Source organism: Vigna radiata, unplaced genomic scaffold (assembly GCF_000741045.1).
Source record: "Vigna radiata var. radiata cultivar VC1973A unplaced genomic scaffold, Vradiata_ver6 scaffold_51, whole genome shotgun sequence".
NCBI classification, from domain to species: Eukaryota; Viridiplantae; Streptophyta; class Magnoliopsida; order Fabales; family Fabaceae; genus Vigna; species Vigna radiata.
This window is the reverse complement of record NW_014542732.1, coordinates 84898-102098: the sequence shown is the minus strand read 5'-3', so window position 1 is coordinate 102098 and position 17201 is coordinate 84898. Positions and strand designations below refer to the sequence as shown.

The 17201-nt window shown below is 36.3% G+C and overlaps 1 protein-coding gene across 1 annotated transcript in view; it reads right to left on the bottom strand.

The window, feature by feature from the left end:
* Positions 1-1009: 1009 nt before the first annotated feature.
* LOC106780654 overlaps positions 1010-17201 on the bottom strand; it is a 24369-nt gene continuing 8177 nt past the window's right edge. Inside the window, exon 3 of the mRNA XM_014668956.1 lies at positions 1010-1366. Within this exon, the coding sequence (XP_014524442.1) occupies positions 1010-1366 (357 nt within the window). The remainder of the gene's footprint in view (positions 1367-17201) is intronic.

The window sequence follows — 17201 nt, the reverse complement described above, 5'->3', positions numbered from 1 at the left end:
CTACATTGTATTTTGAGTTGTTTTTCATCTTTCTAATTTAGTGTTGCATTCTAATAGCTTTAATTGTGCTTAGATATTTGTTTGCTCTACTATTGGGTTTAGCATTTTCACTCTCTTTAATGCTTTCTATGATGTTCGAATGTGTTTAATTTTTATTTTTAATTTCGTCAGTTGCATTCACAAAGAAAACTTTTCACCAACCCCCCCACCTTCGTGTTTGACTTGATTCTTGAACTGCAAAATTGGTCCTTGGGAGACGACCTAGGGGTCATTCCCTAGCTATACTGCATTTCTAAAATGCAATCAAATTTGTATGGGTCGCGACACCCATCAATGAGGCAACTGTTTTCTCCAAAATCCTCTTTATCTCCCTATTGGAATCTTCAGTTTGGCCATTTGTTTGTGGATGATAAGGTGCGACCACCTTATGTCTCACACCATAATGTTTGAGTACCTTTTCAAGTTGGAAGTTAAAAAAATGAGATCCCCCATCACTAATGATTACCCTGGGAGTTCCAAAACGTGAGAAAATATTCCTTTTCAAGAATTTAATCACCATGCTAGCATCATTCCTGGGACACGCCAAAGCTTCCACCCATTTACTTACATAATCTACCACCACCAATATATATTCATTGTTGAAGGATGGTGGAAAGGGTCCAACAAAATCAATGCCCCAACAGTCAAAGACTTCAACCTCTAAAATGCCTTGTAATGGCATCTCATGACGTCTTGTGATAGCCCCATTCTGTTGACATTTGTCAAAATTTCTAGCATGATTATGAACATCCTTAAACAAAGTAGGCCAATAAAACCCTAACTGAAGAATCTTTGTAGTAGTTCCTTCTCCATTAAAATGGCCTCCATAAGGTGAATCATGACAGTACCAAAGAATTCCTTCTGTCTCTTCTCTTGTCACACATTGTCTCAAAAGATTATCTGCTCCGATCTTGAACAAGTAAGGATCATCCCATATAAACTGCTTGGCATCATGCAAAAACTTCTTCCTTTATTTCCAATTCAACTCTTTTGGAATTACTCTTGCAGCTTTAAAATTAGCCATATCAGTAAACCATGGCCTCTGTTGAATATACAAGAGTGTCTCGTCTGAAAAGGACTCCCAAATTTCCTTTTCCTTACTTATGACTTCATCATTGACTAACCGGGATAAGTGATCGGCAATCAAGTTTTCACTCCCCTTTTTGTCATGAATATCCACATCAAACTCCCTTAGCAAGAGAACCCATCTAATCAACCGTGGCTTTGAGTTTGGCTTTGTTAACAAATGCTTTATAGTTGCATGATCAGTGTAGATAATCACCTTAGACCCAATAAGATAAGGTCTAAACTTCTCCAAGGCATTAGACTATAACCAAAAATTCCTTCTTAGTGGTAGCATAATTTAACTGAGCTTCATTCAAGACTTTGCCAACATAGTATATGGCGTGAAACACCTTCTCCCTTCTATGGCCAAGTACAATACCTATAGCATAATCAGTGGAATCACACATGAGTTTTGAAATTTTGAGTCTAGTCTGGAGCTACAATAACTGGAGTCGAAACCTATCTCTTCTTCAAGATGTCAAAAGCCTGCAAACATTCATCACTCATCACAAAAGGTGTGTCTTTAACAAGCAAGTTACTCAAAGGTTTAGAAATCTTTGAGAAGTCTTTAATGAATCTTCTATAGAACCTAGCATGGCCCAAGAAACTCCTAATTCCTTTCACATTTGTTGGTAGTGGAAGTTTTTCAATGACCTCCACTTTGGGTTTATCCACTTCAATCCCCCTAGCAGAAATTTTATGGCCCAAAACAATTCCCCCTCTTACCATAAAATGGCCTTTTTCCCAATTAAGCACAAGGTTTGTTTGGACACATCTTTTGAGCACAATATCCAGTTTTGCCAAACACTTCTAAAAAGAATCACCAAACACTGAAAAATCATCCATGAAGACTTCTATACACTTCTCTATGAGATCTACAAAGATGGCCTACATATACCTTTGAAACGTAGTTGGGGAATTGTGATGAGTCGTTATTTCTTGAACTATATTTATTTTATTGCACTTATAGGAAATTGTGTTTAATTGTCTGTTATTTCCCCGTTTTTCCGAATTTTGCTTAATTTGGTCGGAAATTCGTATTTTCACTAATTTGAATTTTCTGAGCTGATTAATTGCATTTTTGGGTGCGGGAAAATTTTGGAAACATCATTTGGAGCATTAGAGAAGGTGACGTGATCATTCAAGACTCAACATTTAGTCACTTCCATTTTAATTAAGTTGTAATTTCGTTTTTAGAAACTTCAATCAAGCTTAAGTGCATTTGGGCCCTTTTTGGTGGCAAAATTGTAGAAGCCCAATGTGTGAGACACTTTGCATAGACCCTAGGGTTTCCTTAGAGGTGGACCGCACCAATTTTGGGGGTTTTGGATGGCATTTTAGAGCAATTGTCGAGACACACATGTGGAGGTCTCCACTTTTCATTTTACTTTGCATGTATGAACTCTCTCTTGGAGACCATGTAGGGTTTTACGTTTTTGGAGCTATGGGATGACCAAGATCACATTTTTTTCTTCTTCTCTTGCTTGCACCTTGATTGTCTTTGCTTGGTGGTGGTGAAAACCATTCCATATTCCACTTTGTTTCTTGTTCTTCAAAGATGAAAGTATGAGCTTGAGGTTGTTTCTTTGCATTTTCATGATGGGTCTTTGGTTTGGATGAAGAGCTATTTCGTTTTTCTACTCATTTGCTGCCATATTTTCGTATTTGCTTTGGTTTTCTTGGATTGGATGATGAAAATGAAGTTCTTGATGGGTTTTGGAGTGAAGGAAGCTTGAGTTGGTGTATGGGTGTTTGAGTTTTGAACCCTTTCTTCTTGCATTTCGTTCTTGATGTTTGGAACCATTTTATGAGCTGAACTTTGTGGTGTTTTCACATGGCTGGATGGTGCAGCAAAGGGAGCTAGGGATTCCATTTTTATTTCATGAAAAGTTTGAAGAAAGGCGAGTGTTGGGTTGGTTTGAAGTAGTAGAACTTGGCTTTGTTGTTCTTGAATCACTTTGCAATTGAAACCTTGGGGTATCTTGAGTGTATTCTCAGTTTGGAAGGGTGGAGGAAAGCTTTGCATGTTGTTTGGGTTGAAGAAAAACCGTTTGGAGTGTAGTAAGGAGAGGGAAATGCACATTTAATTTTTTACCCCATTTGGACAAGCACAATATGAAGCTCATTTTCATAGAATGAATCTTTCCCTTTTGGTCTTGACCCTTTGCTAGCTTTATTGTGCATTGATATGAAGAAGAGAATGACTTGTGTTTTCATTTGCTTTGACCTTGCTTAGGTGGCACAATGGTACAAGAATTTAAGCACCTTTTTGACTTGTGGACTTTTTAGAAGCATTCTTTGCACCCAACAATTGTGTGGCTCGGCAATTTGGAGTCTTGGTGTGTGTGAGTTTCGTTTTTGCTGCATGGAAAGGGAGGAGAACATGGTTTAATTGTTTGGTTAAGGCACATGCTTATTTTCTTGGAAAATGGTGCACATGGGAGAAGAAGTCAACACATTTTGTGACTTATTGAAGGTGAAATTGAAGTTTGACTTTGGTGCAAGTGAGGTCACGTACAAGAGGTCTTCTTAGGCCATTTTCATTTTCAATTTCTTTATTTGGTGCACACTTGGTCTCATGAATTGCTAGGAAAAAGTTGTGTTTGCTTATTTCTTTTGTTTTAAATTAATTTGCAAACTAGGATTAATTGCTTTTAATTTCTCTAATTTAGTTTTGCATTTAAATTAATTTAACTTTGTTAGATAGTTGTGTGTAATAGTGTTGGTGTCTAGTACTTTATTTTATTTTGTTTTAATATTGTCTAATTTGTTTGGTCTTGTTGCTTTAGTTGCCATGTTAGCTTAAATTAACTGTGTTGGTCATTAGCGATATTGCACTGCTTCTTTGAGATTTCTGGACTGTATTTGTGTTTGCTACTCTGACTTGATTAATATCAAATTTGTATTTGCACTTGCAATTGGGTATACGCTTAGTTTCCCAGTTGGTGTTACATCTTCACTTAGTCGATGTAACTGCATGGTGTGAATTAGATTTGACATTAACACTGCGTCCGCTTAGTTCGCTTTTATGAAAACCAGGTTAACCTTCGCTTAGTTGGTTAAGTTTGTTGGATTGGAGGTTTGAGTCGCAACTTTATTTTGTTGATCTGTGATAGGAAGCATTGTAAATAAGTTAATGACCAACCGTTTTTATTCTGTCTTTGAAACCGTTTTTAATTCTGTGATTAATTATTAGTTGCGTTTGTGTTTTGATTTTATTTATCCGTATTCACCACAAAATTTTCACAACCCTCCTTCCGTGTTTGACTTAATTCTTGAACCGCAAAATTGGTCTTTGGGAGACGACCTAGGGGTCATTCCCTAGCTATACTGCATTTATTTGCACATCAAATTTGTGTGGGTTGCGACAACCCATCACATTGCATAATCCAAATGGCATTTTTCTGTTAGCAAACACACCGAATAGGCATGTGAGTGTCGTCTGTTAAGACTCTGACAAGTGTACCAAATCGTATCAAGTAATAATAAGTCGTAAGACCAAGTATTGTTTCCTAGAGACTCATAGGCCTAGACTTTCGTGTGATTTCTTGATTATTTAAGACTCGACCAAAAGAAAATTAGGGTTTATAATGCTAAAACGAAAATTAAACATGCACATGCAAAAGTTGATCAATTGGAAGTTGAATGTTATGGATGAATTGTGTTGTTAGGGTTTTCGACTTATCCTAATACACTCTCATATTTACAAATTCTACTTTTTCATTAATGTTAATGTCACTTTCTAATTTACCCTAATCCTAATTTCTTGGTGAAAAGAGCCTATTCCTGATTACTAGTTTACAATGTCTTGTCTCCCTAGCAAGTGATCATGCATTACATTCACACAAAAGCTTAAAGGCAATCGATCCTCCTATCCCTATGTCTGATAATACCGCCTAGAGATAGGAGTAGGACGATCAATTGTATTTTGCTTCCATTTATCATGCATTATTAGTTACTAGGGGAGGCTAGAGATAGCAAGCCAGTAATTGGTAATAGGCTCTTTTCGCCAAGAGATTGGGTTTAGGGTAGACTAAGAAAGTTTGCGTGACAATATGATAAATAAGTGAAGTAGATAAGAAGAGTAGATATAAGAGGGTGGATAAGATGAAATTGTAAACCCCAACAACTCCATTCATTCATAGTCTTTTCTAGCCAATTGATTCACTGCATTTTGCATGTTTACTTTTGTTCTTTGCATTCAAAACCTAAATTTAATTCTTTTCTCAAGTCTTATGCGATTGGTTTACATGAAAATTAAGGCCTAACAGTCCTTTGGGAAACGATACTCGGACTTAACCGTTTTATATTACTTGATAACGATCTGGTACACTTGCCAGGGACTTAACAATCACAATGGTTCAATCACATTCAGAGCTCTTTTCTTTCAAGACAAGTAATCAATTAAATATGCTCATCAATAGAATTCAGTTAAGATGCACACATGTCTTCATTCTCAATGCTTATCATATAATATCAAACAGATGTTATTCTCATGAATGATCAATTATCTAAGCATAAATAAAATCATACATTCATGGAAACATTCTTCACCAGACAAGGTGTTTCACTCAATCACTCAAGTGTTTCAGGAGGTCACTCCTTCCCTCTACTATCCACATGGCACATAAAACAAAATTGCCTTTCTTTTACCACAATCAATCATCATCATACACATATGTCATCACAAGGACTTTCTCAAGCCTTTTAATGTGGTTGGGCTAACAAGAAAAAATGGTTTTCCAAGATCACAAAGTCCTTCAGTTAAGAGAGTTATTCAAGCATTCATATTTCAAGGAAAACTCTATTTTTTACCAATCTCACTCATTCCCAACTTTACCTTATTTTTGCATTGAGCTTTTCTTTTCATTCTATCTTTTCTATCTTTTTCATCTTTTCATGCTTTGCTCAACACATTAGCTCAATGCTTATCTTTCTTTTGATTCTCCCAACAACCCCAAACTTGAACCTTTAATCAATACCACACAATAATACTCAACTTAACTCAAGGTAAAGATTTTTCAAAAGGGATTTCATACTGTTTAAGGCTTAGGTTCAAAATGTTACCAATAAGGAGTATTGGTAAAACCTGAAGAATTGTTTTGATGATGCTGCAAGAAGTATTATTTGAAGAGAACATTAGAATTATTTAAAAAGCAACTTGTAGAATTTGGATGTAGTAGGAAAATCTTAAACCTTGTATTTTTAACTTGAATAATCGATTATGGACAAGCTATAATCGATTATCACTTGCATTTTGTACTAGAATAATCGATTATCATGAAGCAATAATCGATTATCACAAGTCATACTTGAATAATCGATTATCACTTCATATAATCGATTATCACTTTTTGAAAACCCTGTAACGGACTTGAATAATCGAGTATCACTTACAATAATCGATTATTCATGGCAGTTGGGACCTGACCTTTGGCATTCAGTTCAATTGGCTATATATTTGGCTTCTGTAAAATTCAGAGGCAACGTTTTGAACTGAGAAAGCTTAATAGAACACTGTTTGTCAGAGGAAAGTTCTCAGAATCTTTGTTCATAGTTCCCTTGCTTGGTCTCGTGAAAGGAGAGGCTCGCGTATCGTGTGTCGATAGTTGGAGCAGACTCTCTTCGAGTTAGCAAGGTGCTCTGCTTGGTCTTGTGAAAGGAGAAGCTCGCGAATCGTTGGTCGATTGCCGGAGCGGTTCTCTTCAAGTTGGTAGAGTGGTCTTCTTCCGGTTCGCTCGTCGAAGGAAGGTTTATCAATCTGATTTTCATTCACTTAATTGTAATCTGAGAAAAATATTTTTAGTGGAACTGTTAATCACTCTTTACAGTGATTAACGACTGGACGTAGATTCTGTTGAATCGAACCAGTATAAAAATACTCGTGTGATTTTTCTATTCCCTACACTCATTTTATTTTACGCATATTAACTGTTTGATAAATTTTCTGAAAGAAAATTGTTTTGCGAAAAAGGACCAAAATATTTGTTAAAAGTTACCGAACACGCTTATACGCTACTCTAAGTTTTAATTCCGCTGTGTTATACTCTTCGAACCATACCCCTCCGATACCAACACAAAAAGGGTAGAACACATGGTTCTTTTCATTGGACGAAAATTTATGCATTGGATAAGAAAGGGCTTGTTCAAAAACAACCTTGATCATATGACAAATACATGCAATTCAATCAATCGTAGAAACCTGGGCAATATCCCTTATGCTTTCAAGTAGATAGCAACCATTCAATAAAAAAACCCTAGAGTTCAAAAACCTCACTCATAAACTCAATCATTTAACCAAACATCCTAGATAAATACCCTACTTAACATCAAAACCACAATCATAATCACATCATGCATATGTTCACCAAGGTTGTGAACTACCACCTGTACATCAGCATACAGTGCAATCTCCACATCAATCAATATCAGGCATCATTAAGCAATACCCATCATGCAACAATATCAATCAAACCATCATCAGATATAATGTGGCAGACCAAGTACATTAACCCTACACTACTCAACTGAAGCAAATATAAGTTCAAATTACAAAGCAAAAAGAAAAAGAAAAGTCATGTTCTAATGTAGTTGGCATCCATCAGTAGATGCCATGTCGGCTCCTCAACGCATACTATCTTCAGATTCCTCCTCATCTCCATCCTCAGCATCCTCAAAATCATCATCAAAATCGTCATCATCATCATCATCCTCATCCATGTCTGGACCTTCAGCTGCTCCAGATCCACTGTCCTGCATTTGCTCTGGCCAAGCCACCACATTGTTAAATTCATCCATGGTCCCCCTATGTGCAGGTGGCGTGTCATACATGTTGAGATTGTTGATAAAGGAAGCACTGGTTTAGCTAACCTTAATCTCGCAGTTCTTTATTCACATTATTAATAACACATGTTTTGTTATGTGTTACATGTTCTGTTGCTTATTGATTGATATCTTATTGAACATGTTTCGTATTAGCCTTGATATATGAATGCAAATTCAATGTTCTGATATATGTTACATCTATTGTGCTTAAATCACATATGTTTTGGAAATGGAAAACCACATGCACTTTGATAAAATTATATTGTGTGGCAAATCTGCATGTCCTAAGTCGAGTCCATTTTTAGGAGTGCCGATTAAGACTAAAGACTTTGCATAGATTTTCAAATACAGTGCTATGTGAGATTTTACATTGAAAAGAATTTCAATATGTATAGATGTGTCAAAGTCAACTGTGTGCGTTATGCATTCGACTTTGTTAGTTGTTTTATTTAGAATTCTGTTATGCTTGTGAATAGTAACAACTATATTTTCAAATGTTAGTTAAGCATTGAATGAGAGTCAATTGTATTGAATGTGGAATTAATTTGTTTTACTTGACAGCTACTACTTTGACTTAACTATTATGATTGTAAGAGGATAGTCAACTGCATTAGTTGCTTAGTCGACTACAGAAGCGTCTGATTTATGAAAATCTATAAAAAGACGAGACCTGAGTTATTCATAGAACTTTTGGATGAACTATCATTTTCATATTATATTTTAGATTGATTCTCTGTGATTTAGAGCTCTAGGAACTCATCAAGAAGATCGTGGAGATCTTTCTTTGAAGAGGTTTTGAAGGAGAATTCTGCTATGCTTACTCCTTGATCATTATCTGCACAATTGAGGTGTTATTTGGTTGATCAAGGCTCGTGTTACAATCCGCTAGAGATTGTTGTACCTGATGTGATTACAGGGGGTGGACTCGTGGAGTCTAGACACTTTGAGGATTGTTTGAAGTGGGTTAAAGATTGCAGAAGAGGGGATTCTTGCTGCAGAACTTCTTGTGTGTTTCTGCCTATATTTTGGTTAGAGGGTGTTGGGGCAAATCGGCAAGTGTATCGAGTCGCACAAGTAATATAAAATGATAAGACCAAGTATTGTATCCTAGAGGACTCTCAGCGCTGAACAATTGTGTGAAAATAAGATTAATTAAGACTTAAAATAAAAGAGATCATGGGTTGTATTGCAAACAGAATAAAATGAAGCAAAATAAAATTGATCAGTGGCAAAAAGAGCATAGAGATGAATGGAGGTTGATTGATATGAGATGAGCATGTTGTTGGGGTTAGATTTCACCAAGTTCCCTCTCATGTATATAAGAATTCTTCTTTATTCATTAATGCCAACGTCCCTCATTAAAACACTTAAACCCGATGTCTCGGTAAAAAAGTATGTCCCTAATTACCAGTTCATACAATTCCTAGCATTCCTGGTAAAATGGTGTGAAGATCAAGAGGTTAAGACGACTAAGACCCATACCCTCATGTCTGAGCAATATAACCCTTAGGAGTAATTTAACAAGGACCTGAATTGAAAGGAACCTGTCGAAACTCATGCAAATCATAGATCATGCTATTGTATAAGCAAGCAATAAGAACAGATAAATAACTCTAACAATTAATGAGAAAAACATATGAAATTAAGATTCAATTTAAATACATGAGAGTTTACAAGGTTACATCATTCCCCAACAACAAATAGAAATTAGTTCCTCATAGACATGGGGGAATGTTAAGTCCCTGGCAAGTGTACCGGATTGTTATCAAGTAATATAAAATGGGTAAGTCCAAGTATCGTTTCCCAAAGGACTCTTAGGCCTTAACTTTCGTGTAAGCTAATTGCGTAAGACTTGAGAAGAAATTGATATTAAGTTTTTAAATGCAAAAACAAAAGTAAACATGCAAATGCAGTGAATCAATGGTTGAGGAAAAACTATGGATGAATGGTGTTGTTGGGGCTTACAATTTCATCTTATCCACCCTCATATATCTACTCTTCTTATTTAATTCGCTTATTTATCATATTGCCATGCAAACTTTCTTGGTCTACCCTTAACCCAATTCCTTGGCAAAAAGAGCCTATTACTAATGACCGACTTGCTATCTCTAGCCTCCCCTAGTAACTAATAATGCATAACGAACGGCAGCAAAATACAATTGATCGTCCTACCGCTATCTCTAGGCGGTATTAGCATAACCAAGGAATTCCCCCCAGTTCATGAAATTACTGTACGTTCTCGTATCAATAAAGACAAACAACATTTACCGAATGAGTTAAATGATAAAAGCATTAAATACAGGTAACGAACCCAGCAATTGATAAATCAAGCATATGCAAGCATATGAGTTAAATAAGAATTTGGATATATGAGAGTTTCAAAAGATTACATTGTTCCCCAACAACAAAAGGATTTAGTTCACCATTATCATGGTGAAACTAGATGAAATACAATGGAAGAATGAAAGAATAAACCCTAGATTGAGTAGTTTGGAGCCCAAGCATCCAAAGAACGGCCTCCAAGGTGTGTAGAGCTATTGTGGACGTTTCCCTCTGCCAAAGATTTCGGTTTCAAGTCGTACTAAGGCTATTTATAACACAGAAAAATAACAGAATTTAAGCCCAAGCCCAGCACACAACCGCTCAGCACCTCATTTAACCGCTTAGCGGTTTGCCTCTAATCGTTCAACCGCTTAGCGCCCTGTTTGACCGCTCAGCGGTTTGCCTCTAATCGCACTGAGCGCTCAGCGGTCTGTTCTAGCGCTCAGCGGTTCCTTTGGCTCTTCTTTTCATCCTTTTTCTTCATCTTTCACGAGCACCAGTCCACTTTACTTCACTTCCATCTTCAAATCACCTCAAAACCATGCAAAACAATGTAAAACCAAGCATAATACCTCTAAAACCAACTTTTGACTCTCAATGACTCAACTAATTGTTTTACTTGATTTTAAGCTCATTCTAAGCCATAAAGGGTGTGTTTTAATATCAAATTTAAGCATGAAAATAACAGTTTTTAGACCATTATCACAACCCCAAACTTAGAACTTTGCTTGTCTTCAAGCAAACAAGACAAAACTTGGCTTTCCACTTCTTCTTCAAATAGTTCAACATTTTCGAAAATCCTTTTCCTCACAACAAGTTATTTATCCAATTTAGATCTTCAGTGGAATCCTATCAAAATGCATGCATACTTTCAATCCAATTCAGTTCTCATAAGCACATATTTCCCAACAGATGTTTCATTTATGAATGATCAATCCACTAAGCATATATGTAAACATGGATTTCAACAATTCTCACCAAGCAAGTGTTTCACTCAATCTCTCAAGTGTTTAGAAATTCACTCCACTCTTCTACTATTCACATGTCACATAAAACAACATTGCCATTCATCTAAAACAATCAAAATCTTCACAAGCAAATGTCATCACAAGGACTTTTCCAAGGCTTGTAATGAGGCTAGGCTATCAAGAAAAATTGGTTTTTCCGGAATACAAAATCCTTGAGTTAAGAGAGTTATTTTAACATTCAAAGTTCAAGCACAACTCTCCTTTGTTCACCAATCTCACTCATTCCCAACTTCTTCCCTTTTCTTTTATTTTTACATTAAGCTCATCTTTCATGCTTTTGTTTTTCTTTCTTTTCTTTCTTTCTTTTTCTCATGCCTTTTTCTTTTTCAACACTTGAGAATGGAACAAAAGGAAGAAGAATGGAAGACTAAGAATTGGCTAGGAGTGTATTGCTATGCTCTCTTCTGCTAGGGATGCAAAACCTAGAGCCCTAGGGTCCTTTAAATAGTGTCAGACGCGTCCCAAAGTGCGGCCCGGTTCAAAAGAATCAAATCAGAGCAAAATCAGGGCTCACTCCACGTGAAATCACGCTCAAGCTTTGGGGTTCATGTTGGGCTTGGGCGTTTGTTTTGGACGCCCAAGCTTCGAGTGTCCGTCGCCCAGGCGTCGGGGCCACCGCCCGGGCGACCAGCGGTGATTTGCCTCGCGTTGTTTTCTCGTTTTTTTCGCTTGGGCTTCGGGTTTTCCCTCTTCTTGGTGCCTTTTTGACCCCTTTTAAGTTCCATCTTTTATACTTTTTACTTCTTCTTCCATTATTGCTTCAATCTCTGTCAAAACAAGGGGAATTTGTTAGAAAACTATTGAAATCAACCTTAACTCTCTTATTCACACAATTTATTGAAAACACATGAGTCCAAGCAAGTTTCTAAGTGAAAAAGGGTGCTTTTAGTATCAAAATCACATAGCAAAAAAAATTCAACCCCTTATCACAACCCTAAACTTAGAACTTTGCTTGTCCTTAAGCAAACAAAATGCAACTCAGCTTTTCAGAACAATCACTACTATGACTTCAACCTTTTTCAAAAACTTTTTCAAGACAAGGAATCACTTTTATCAATTTCAGCATAAGATTTCAGTCAAGATGTGCAGATGCTTGAACTCAACCATGCTCTATGTGATGCATTTTCAACAGGTGCTATCAATCAACCAAGCAGAGATGCAATCAGAAATTCAGAGAACTATTCCTCACCAAGGAAAGTGTTTCACTCAAGCACTCAAAAATATATGTCTCAAGCATTCAAAGTGTTTCACTCAACTCAAAGGTGCATGATGTGGTGTTTCTCTCTATTATCACAATGTCACACAAATTAATTTTTCCTTTCATTTAACCATAATCAAACATATTCACAAGCAGGTTGTTATCACAAGGGCTTTTCATGGCTTGTAACTTGGTTGGGCTAAGAAGGAAATTGGTTTTTCTGGTCAGCAAAGTTCCTTGAGTCAAGAGAGACATTTATGAATTCATCTTTCAAGAACAACTCTCTTTTCTTTTTTCCAGCCTTCCCTTGCAGTGAGTTTTTTCTTTTTGTTTTTGAATTTTTCTTTTTCTCTCTTTTTCTTTTCTTTTTGCCTTTTTCTTGCTTTTTCTTTTAATTGCTCACTGCCTAGAGAGGTGGGTTGTTTCCTGGTAACCCCAAACTTGAACCTTTATTAGTACCTCATCAAATGTTCTCAACTTAACTCAATGTAAAGATTTTTCAAAAAGGTTTTTCAAGACATATCAGGCTCAAGGTTCAAAGGTTTAGAACAAATTGTTCTCTTTCCAATGGGCAAAAATATTTTGAAGGCCAAATGAATAAGGGATAACAAAAGATGGCCTTGATCATATGGAACCTATAGGCAAGTAGTTTAATCACATAAAATTTGGGTGAAATCATTCATGCTTCCAAAGTAATAACAGTTAATTTAAAAATACTCTAAAGCTCAAAACTCACAGAGGTAAAATCACAATTCTCAAATTTAGAAAAACAACCTGCTCATTATTTTAATCAAACTTTCTTTCAAGCACCTGTCTCACAAATTAGGATTTATAATCATGCATCATCTCAACTTCAATCAAACACTAGAATTTTCAAAAAGCAAGCTTATCACATAAAATAGAGCACAGTTGAATCAAAGCAATTTAGTTCATTCAAGCAGAGCACAACTAAATAAAATAAATCACACATTCAAAATAAAAACCAAAATAAGAAAACAAAAATTAAAAGTAAAAGTTCAGAGCACTGGGTTGCCTCCCAACAAACGCTTCTTTAACGTCACTAGCTTGACCCAATAGGCTCATCATAGCATCCATCAGTAGATGTTGTTGGTAACATCCATCAATAGATGTTTAATCACATAGCGTCCATCAATAGATGCTAATTTTTCTTGTCTTCATTGGTATCCCTCAGTAGACACCAATCTTTCTCATCTTCATTGGCACCCATCAGTAGATGCCTAATCACCTAACATCCACCAGTAGATGTCTAGTCACCATCTTCTTCCGTAGTAACATCCATCAGTAAATGTTATCTCAAACTCTTGCAGCATCCATCAGTAGATGTGAATCTTTCTCATCAACATCCTTCAGTAGATGTTAATCTTTCTCGTCTTCATCAGCATCCATCAGTAGACGCTGTCAGTACTTCCATCAAAAGCAATGCATACCTAAAAAAACTCAAACACACGAAAACAAAATCAAATCCAAACCACACAAATAATAAAATAAAAAAGAATAAAAATAAAAATAAAGTAAAATATAACAAAACAAAACAAAATAAATAAAATAAAAAAAAACGAAATCAATTCAAATCAAATAAGATCAAAATAAAAAAAAATCAAATCAAATCAAATCAAATTAAATAAAATCAAAGAAAAAAATAAAATCAAATAAAATAAAAGAAAAAAAAATAAAATAAAACAAAATAAAAGATAAAAAATTCAGAAACTAGATTCAAGATTTTATTTTTCTTTTTGTTGAATTTTTTAGGAACTTAATATAACCAGGAACCTGTTGCAGTGTCCCAATCATAGGAACTTTAATCTCCAATTTCTTGAAGATTTCCATGAAATGCTTAAACTGTTTTTCCTATTTCTTCCTATGATCCTTCTTTGGGTGAGGAGGGGGTTTTTCATATGATTTTTTCTTTTTGCTTTCATCCTTCCCCTCTTTCTTTTTCTCCTTAGGACATTCCTTAGGGCACAAAGGATTTTTCTCAATTTTTTTCTTTTCTCTCTCAACCCTTTTTTTTTCCTCTACATCCTTCTCTTTTTCACTCAAACATTCTTTTTCTTCTCTCTCTATTTTTCTCTCATCCTCTTTCTTTTCTTCCCTCTCTTTGTCCTTTTCTTTTCCCTCACTTTCTTTCTTTTCTTCCTCTTTCTTTTTCTTACTCAAACTTTCTTCTTCTTCTCTTTCTGTTTTTATCTCATCCTCTTTCTTTTCTTCTTCTTTTTCTTTCTCCTTATCTGACATCTTGCCACTTTCAATGACAACATCTCTGCATTCCTTTAGGTTGAGAATTAATTGTGGTATTGAAAAAGGTTCAAGTTTGGGGTTATTGGGAAGTTGAAAAGAAAAAGTTAAACATTGAGCTAATATGTTGAATGAAAATGCATGAGAAAAAACATGAAAAAGATAGAAAAAGAAAAGCATGAAAATAAAAGCTCAATGGGAAGAAAAGGGAAATTTGGGAATGAGTGAGAGTGGTAAAAAAGAGGGTTTGTGCTTGAACCATAATTATTTGAATGACTCTCTTAACTCAAGGATTTTGTGATCTAGAAAAACCAATTTTCCTTGTTAGCCCAACCACATTATAAGCCTTGAAAAAGTTCTTGTGATGACATGTGTGTGTGATGATGTTTGATTGTGGCAAATGAATGGCAATTTTGTTCTATGTGACATGTGGATAGTAGAGGGAAGGAGTGACTTCTTAAACACTTGAGTGATTGAGCGGACACCTTATCTGGTGAGGATTGATTCCATGAATTCATGATTTCATCTATGCTTAGTTAATTGATCATTCATAAGAGTAGCATCTGTTGAAGATTATATGATTATGTGAACACTATGTGAGTTGTGATAAAGTGAAGCATGTGTGCATCTTGATGAGATTCCATTGAAAAGCTGAATTGAGTAATTACTTGTTGTGAAAGAATGGGTTTGAATGAGTTGAACCACGCTGAGGATAGGTGAAAAGCTAAGTTTTGTTTTGTTTGCTTGAGGACAAGCAAAATTCTAAGTTTGGAGTTGTGATAACGGTTCAAAAACCGTTATTTTCATACTACATTTTGATATAAAACACATCCTTTATGACTTAGAAATTAGCTTGAAATCATGCAAATTGCTTTAGTTAAGATAAAAGAGAGTCAAAGGTGGTTTTAGAGATATTATGTTTGATTTTCCTTGTTCTGACAGGGTTAGACAAGAATTGAATGATGGAGAGTGAAGTAGGAAGGAGTTGGACTCAAGAAAGGATGGAAAAAGGTGCAAAGGAAGAATCGCAGCCCCCGCTCAGTGCCAATTTCAGCGCTAAGCGCCAACTTTGTTAAGAGAGCCACTGCCAGACACTTAAGCGCCAACGCTGAGGGGAAAAGTTAGAGTCGTGCACACTGCTGACCATCAAACCCAACGGTGATGATGGAAACCTAATCAAGGAAGCCATTCAAAGAAGTAACAACTCAAGCTAAGACTAAGAAAGGGAAGTTAAAAAAGGACTTTCTAAAACTTTCTTGACTTTCTTTCTCTAAGTCTTAGAAGGATTAACTAAAACATGTTTACTTTGTTTTGTAGGGTCTAAATAAAGCTTGGAGACTTTGAGTGAGCCATCCAAGAAGTAGAAATAATAGAAGACAGCAAAGGGGCCCAAAAGGAATTTCAAGATTGGCTTGTGGATGGTCAAATCAGATTTTCGCCCAGCCCAAACCCCAAAACCGCTCGGCGTTGGCAAAAGGGAGTTTTACCACGTGAATAGTTGAGCTGGAATGAGGCGTGGAAGTTGTTGGTTCAGATTGGCGTGCTTCCTATCAGTTTAATTTGAATTTGAGAGGGGTTTTGAAATCAGAAATGAAGCCCCTCTTCTCCTATAAATAAGAGGGCTTCCTCCTTTGTAAAATCACTTTTGAGCTTAGTGAAATGCTGTAGAAATTGTTTTCCAGCCCTATTGCTCTTGAGTCAATTCTTCTCTTCACTTTGTCTGCCCTTTCCTCTAGCTTCCTAACATAGTAGGAAGGTTTTCTGAGCTGGGAGGTGATAACGGTTGAAAAACAGTTATTTTCATATGTCATTTTAGACCAAATTACACCCTTTAAGACTTAGAGTGAGCTTAGAATCAAGTAAAACCCAATAAATGAGTTAGTCGAGAGTCGAAAGTTCTTTTTGCAATGATTTTGATGAAAGCGAAGATTGGGGTTGAAGATGAAGGTCTTAGACTCAAAACAAAAGAAGAAAATTGAGGAAAAGAAGAGTCTAGGAACTGCCCTGCGGCAAAATTCACCGCTGGGCGGTCCAATGCGAGGAGGAGGCACCTGGCGTTAACGCTGGGTGGATTCGCGATTAGAGGCAAACCGCCGGGCGGTGGCCCCCTGCCGCCAGGCGGTGGCGCGACAATGGGAAAACCGCTGGGCGGCATAAGTGTGTCGTTGGGAGGTTGTCCGCTGGGCCTGGGCCTGTTTTCTATGATGATCCTTAGCTATAAATAGCCCTGTTACGATTTCATTCTCATTCTTTTGACAGAAGAGGGCGGCCAGACCTAATTTCCACTCCTTGGAGAAGATTTCTTGGATGCTTAGGCTCCTTTTCATCCTATTTAGGGTTTGCTCTTCCATTCTTCCATTATTTTCATCTAGGTTCACCATGACAATGGTGAACTAAACCCTTTTGTTGTTGGGGGAAACAATGTAATCTTTTGAAACTCTCTTTTATTGAAACTCTTGTTTATTTAT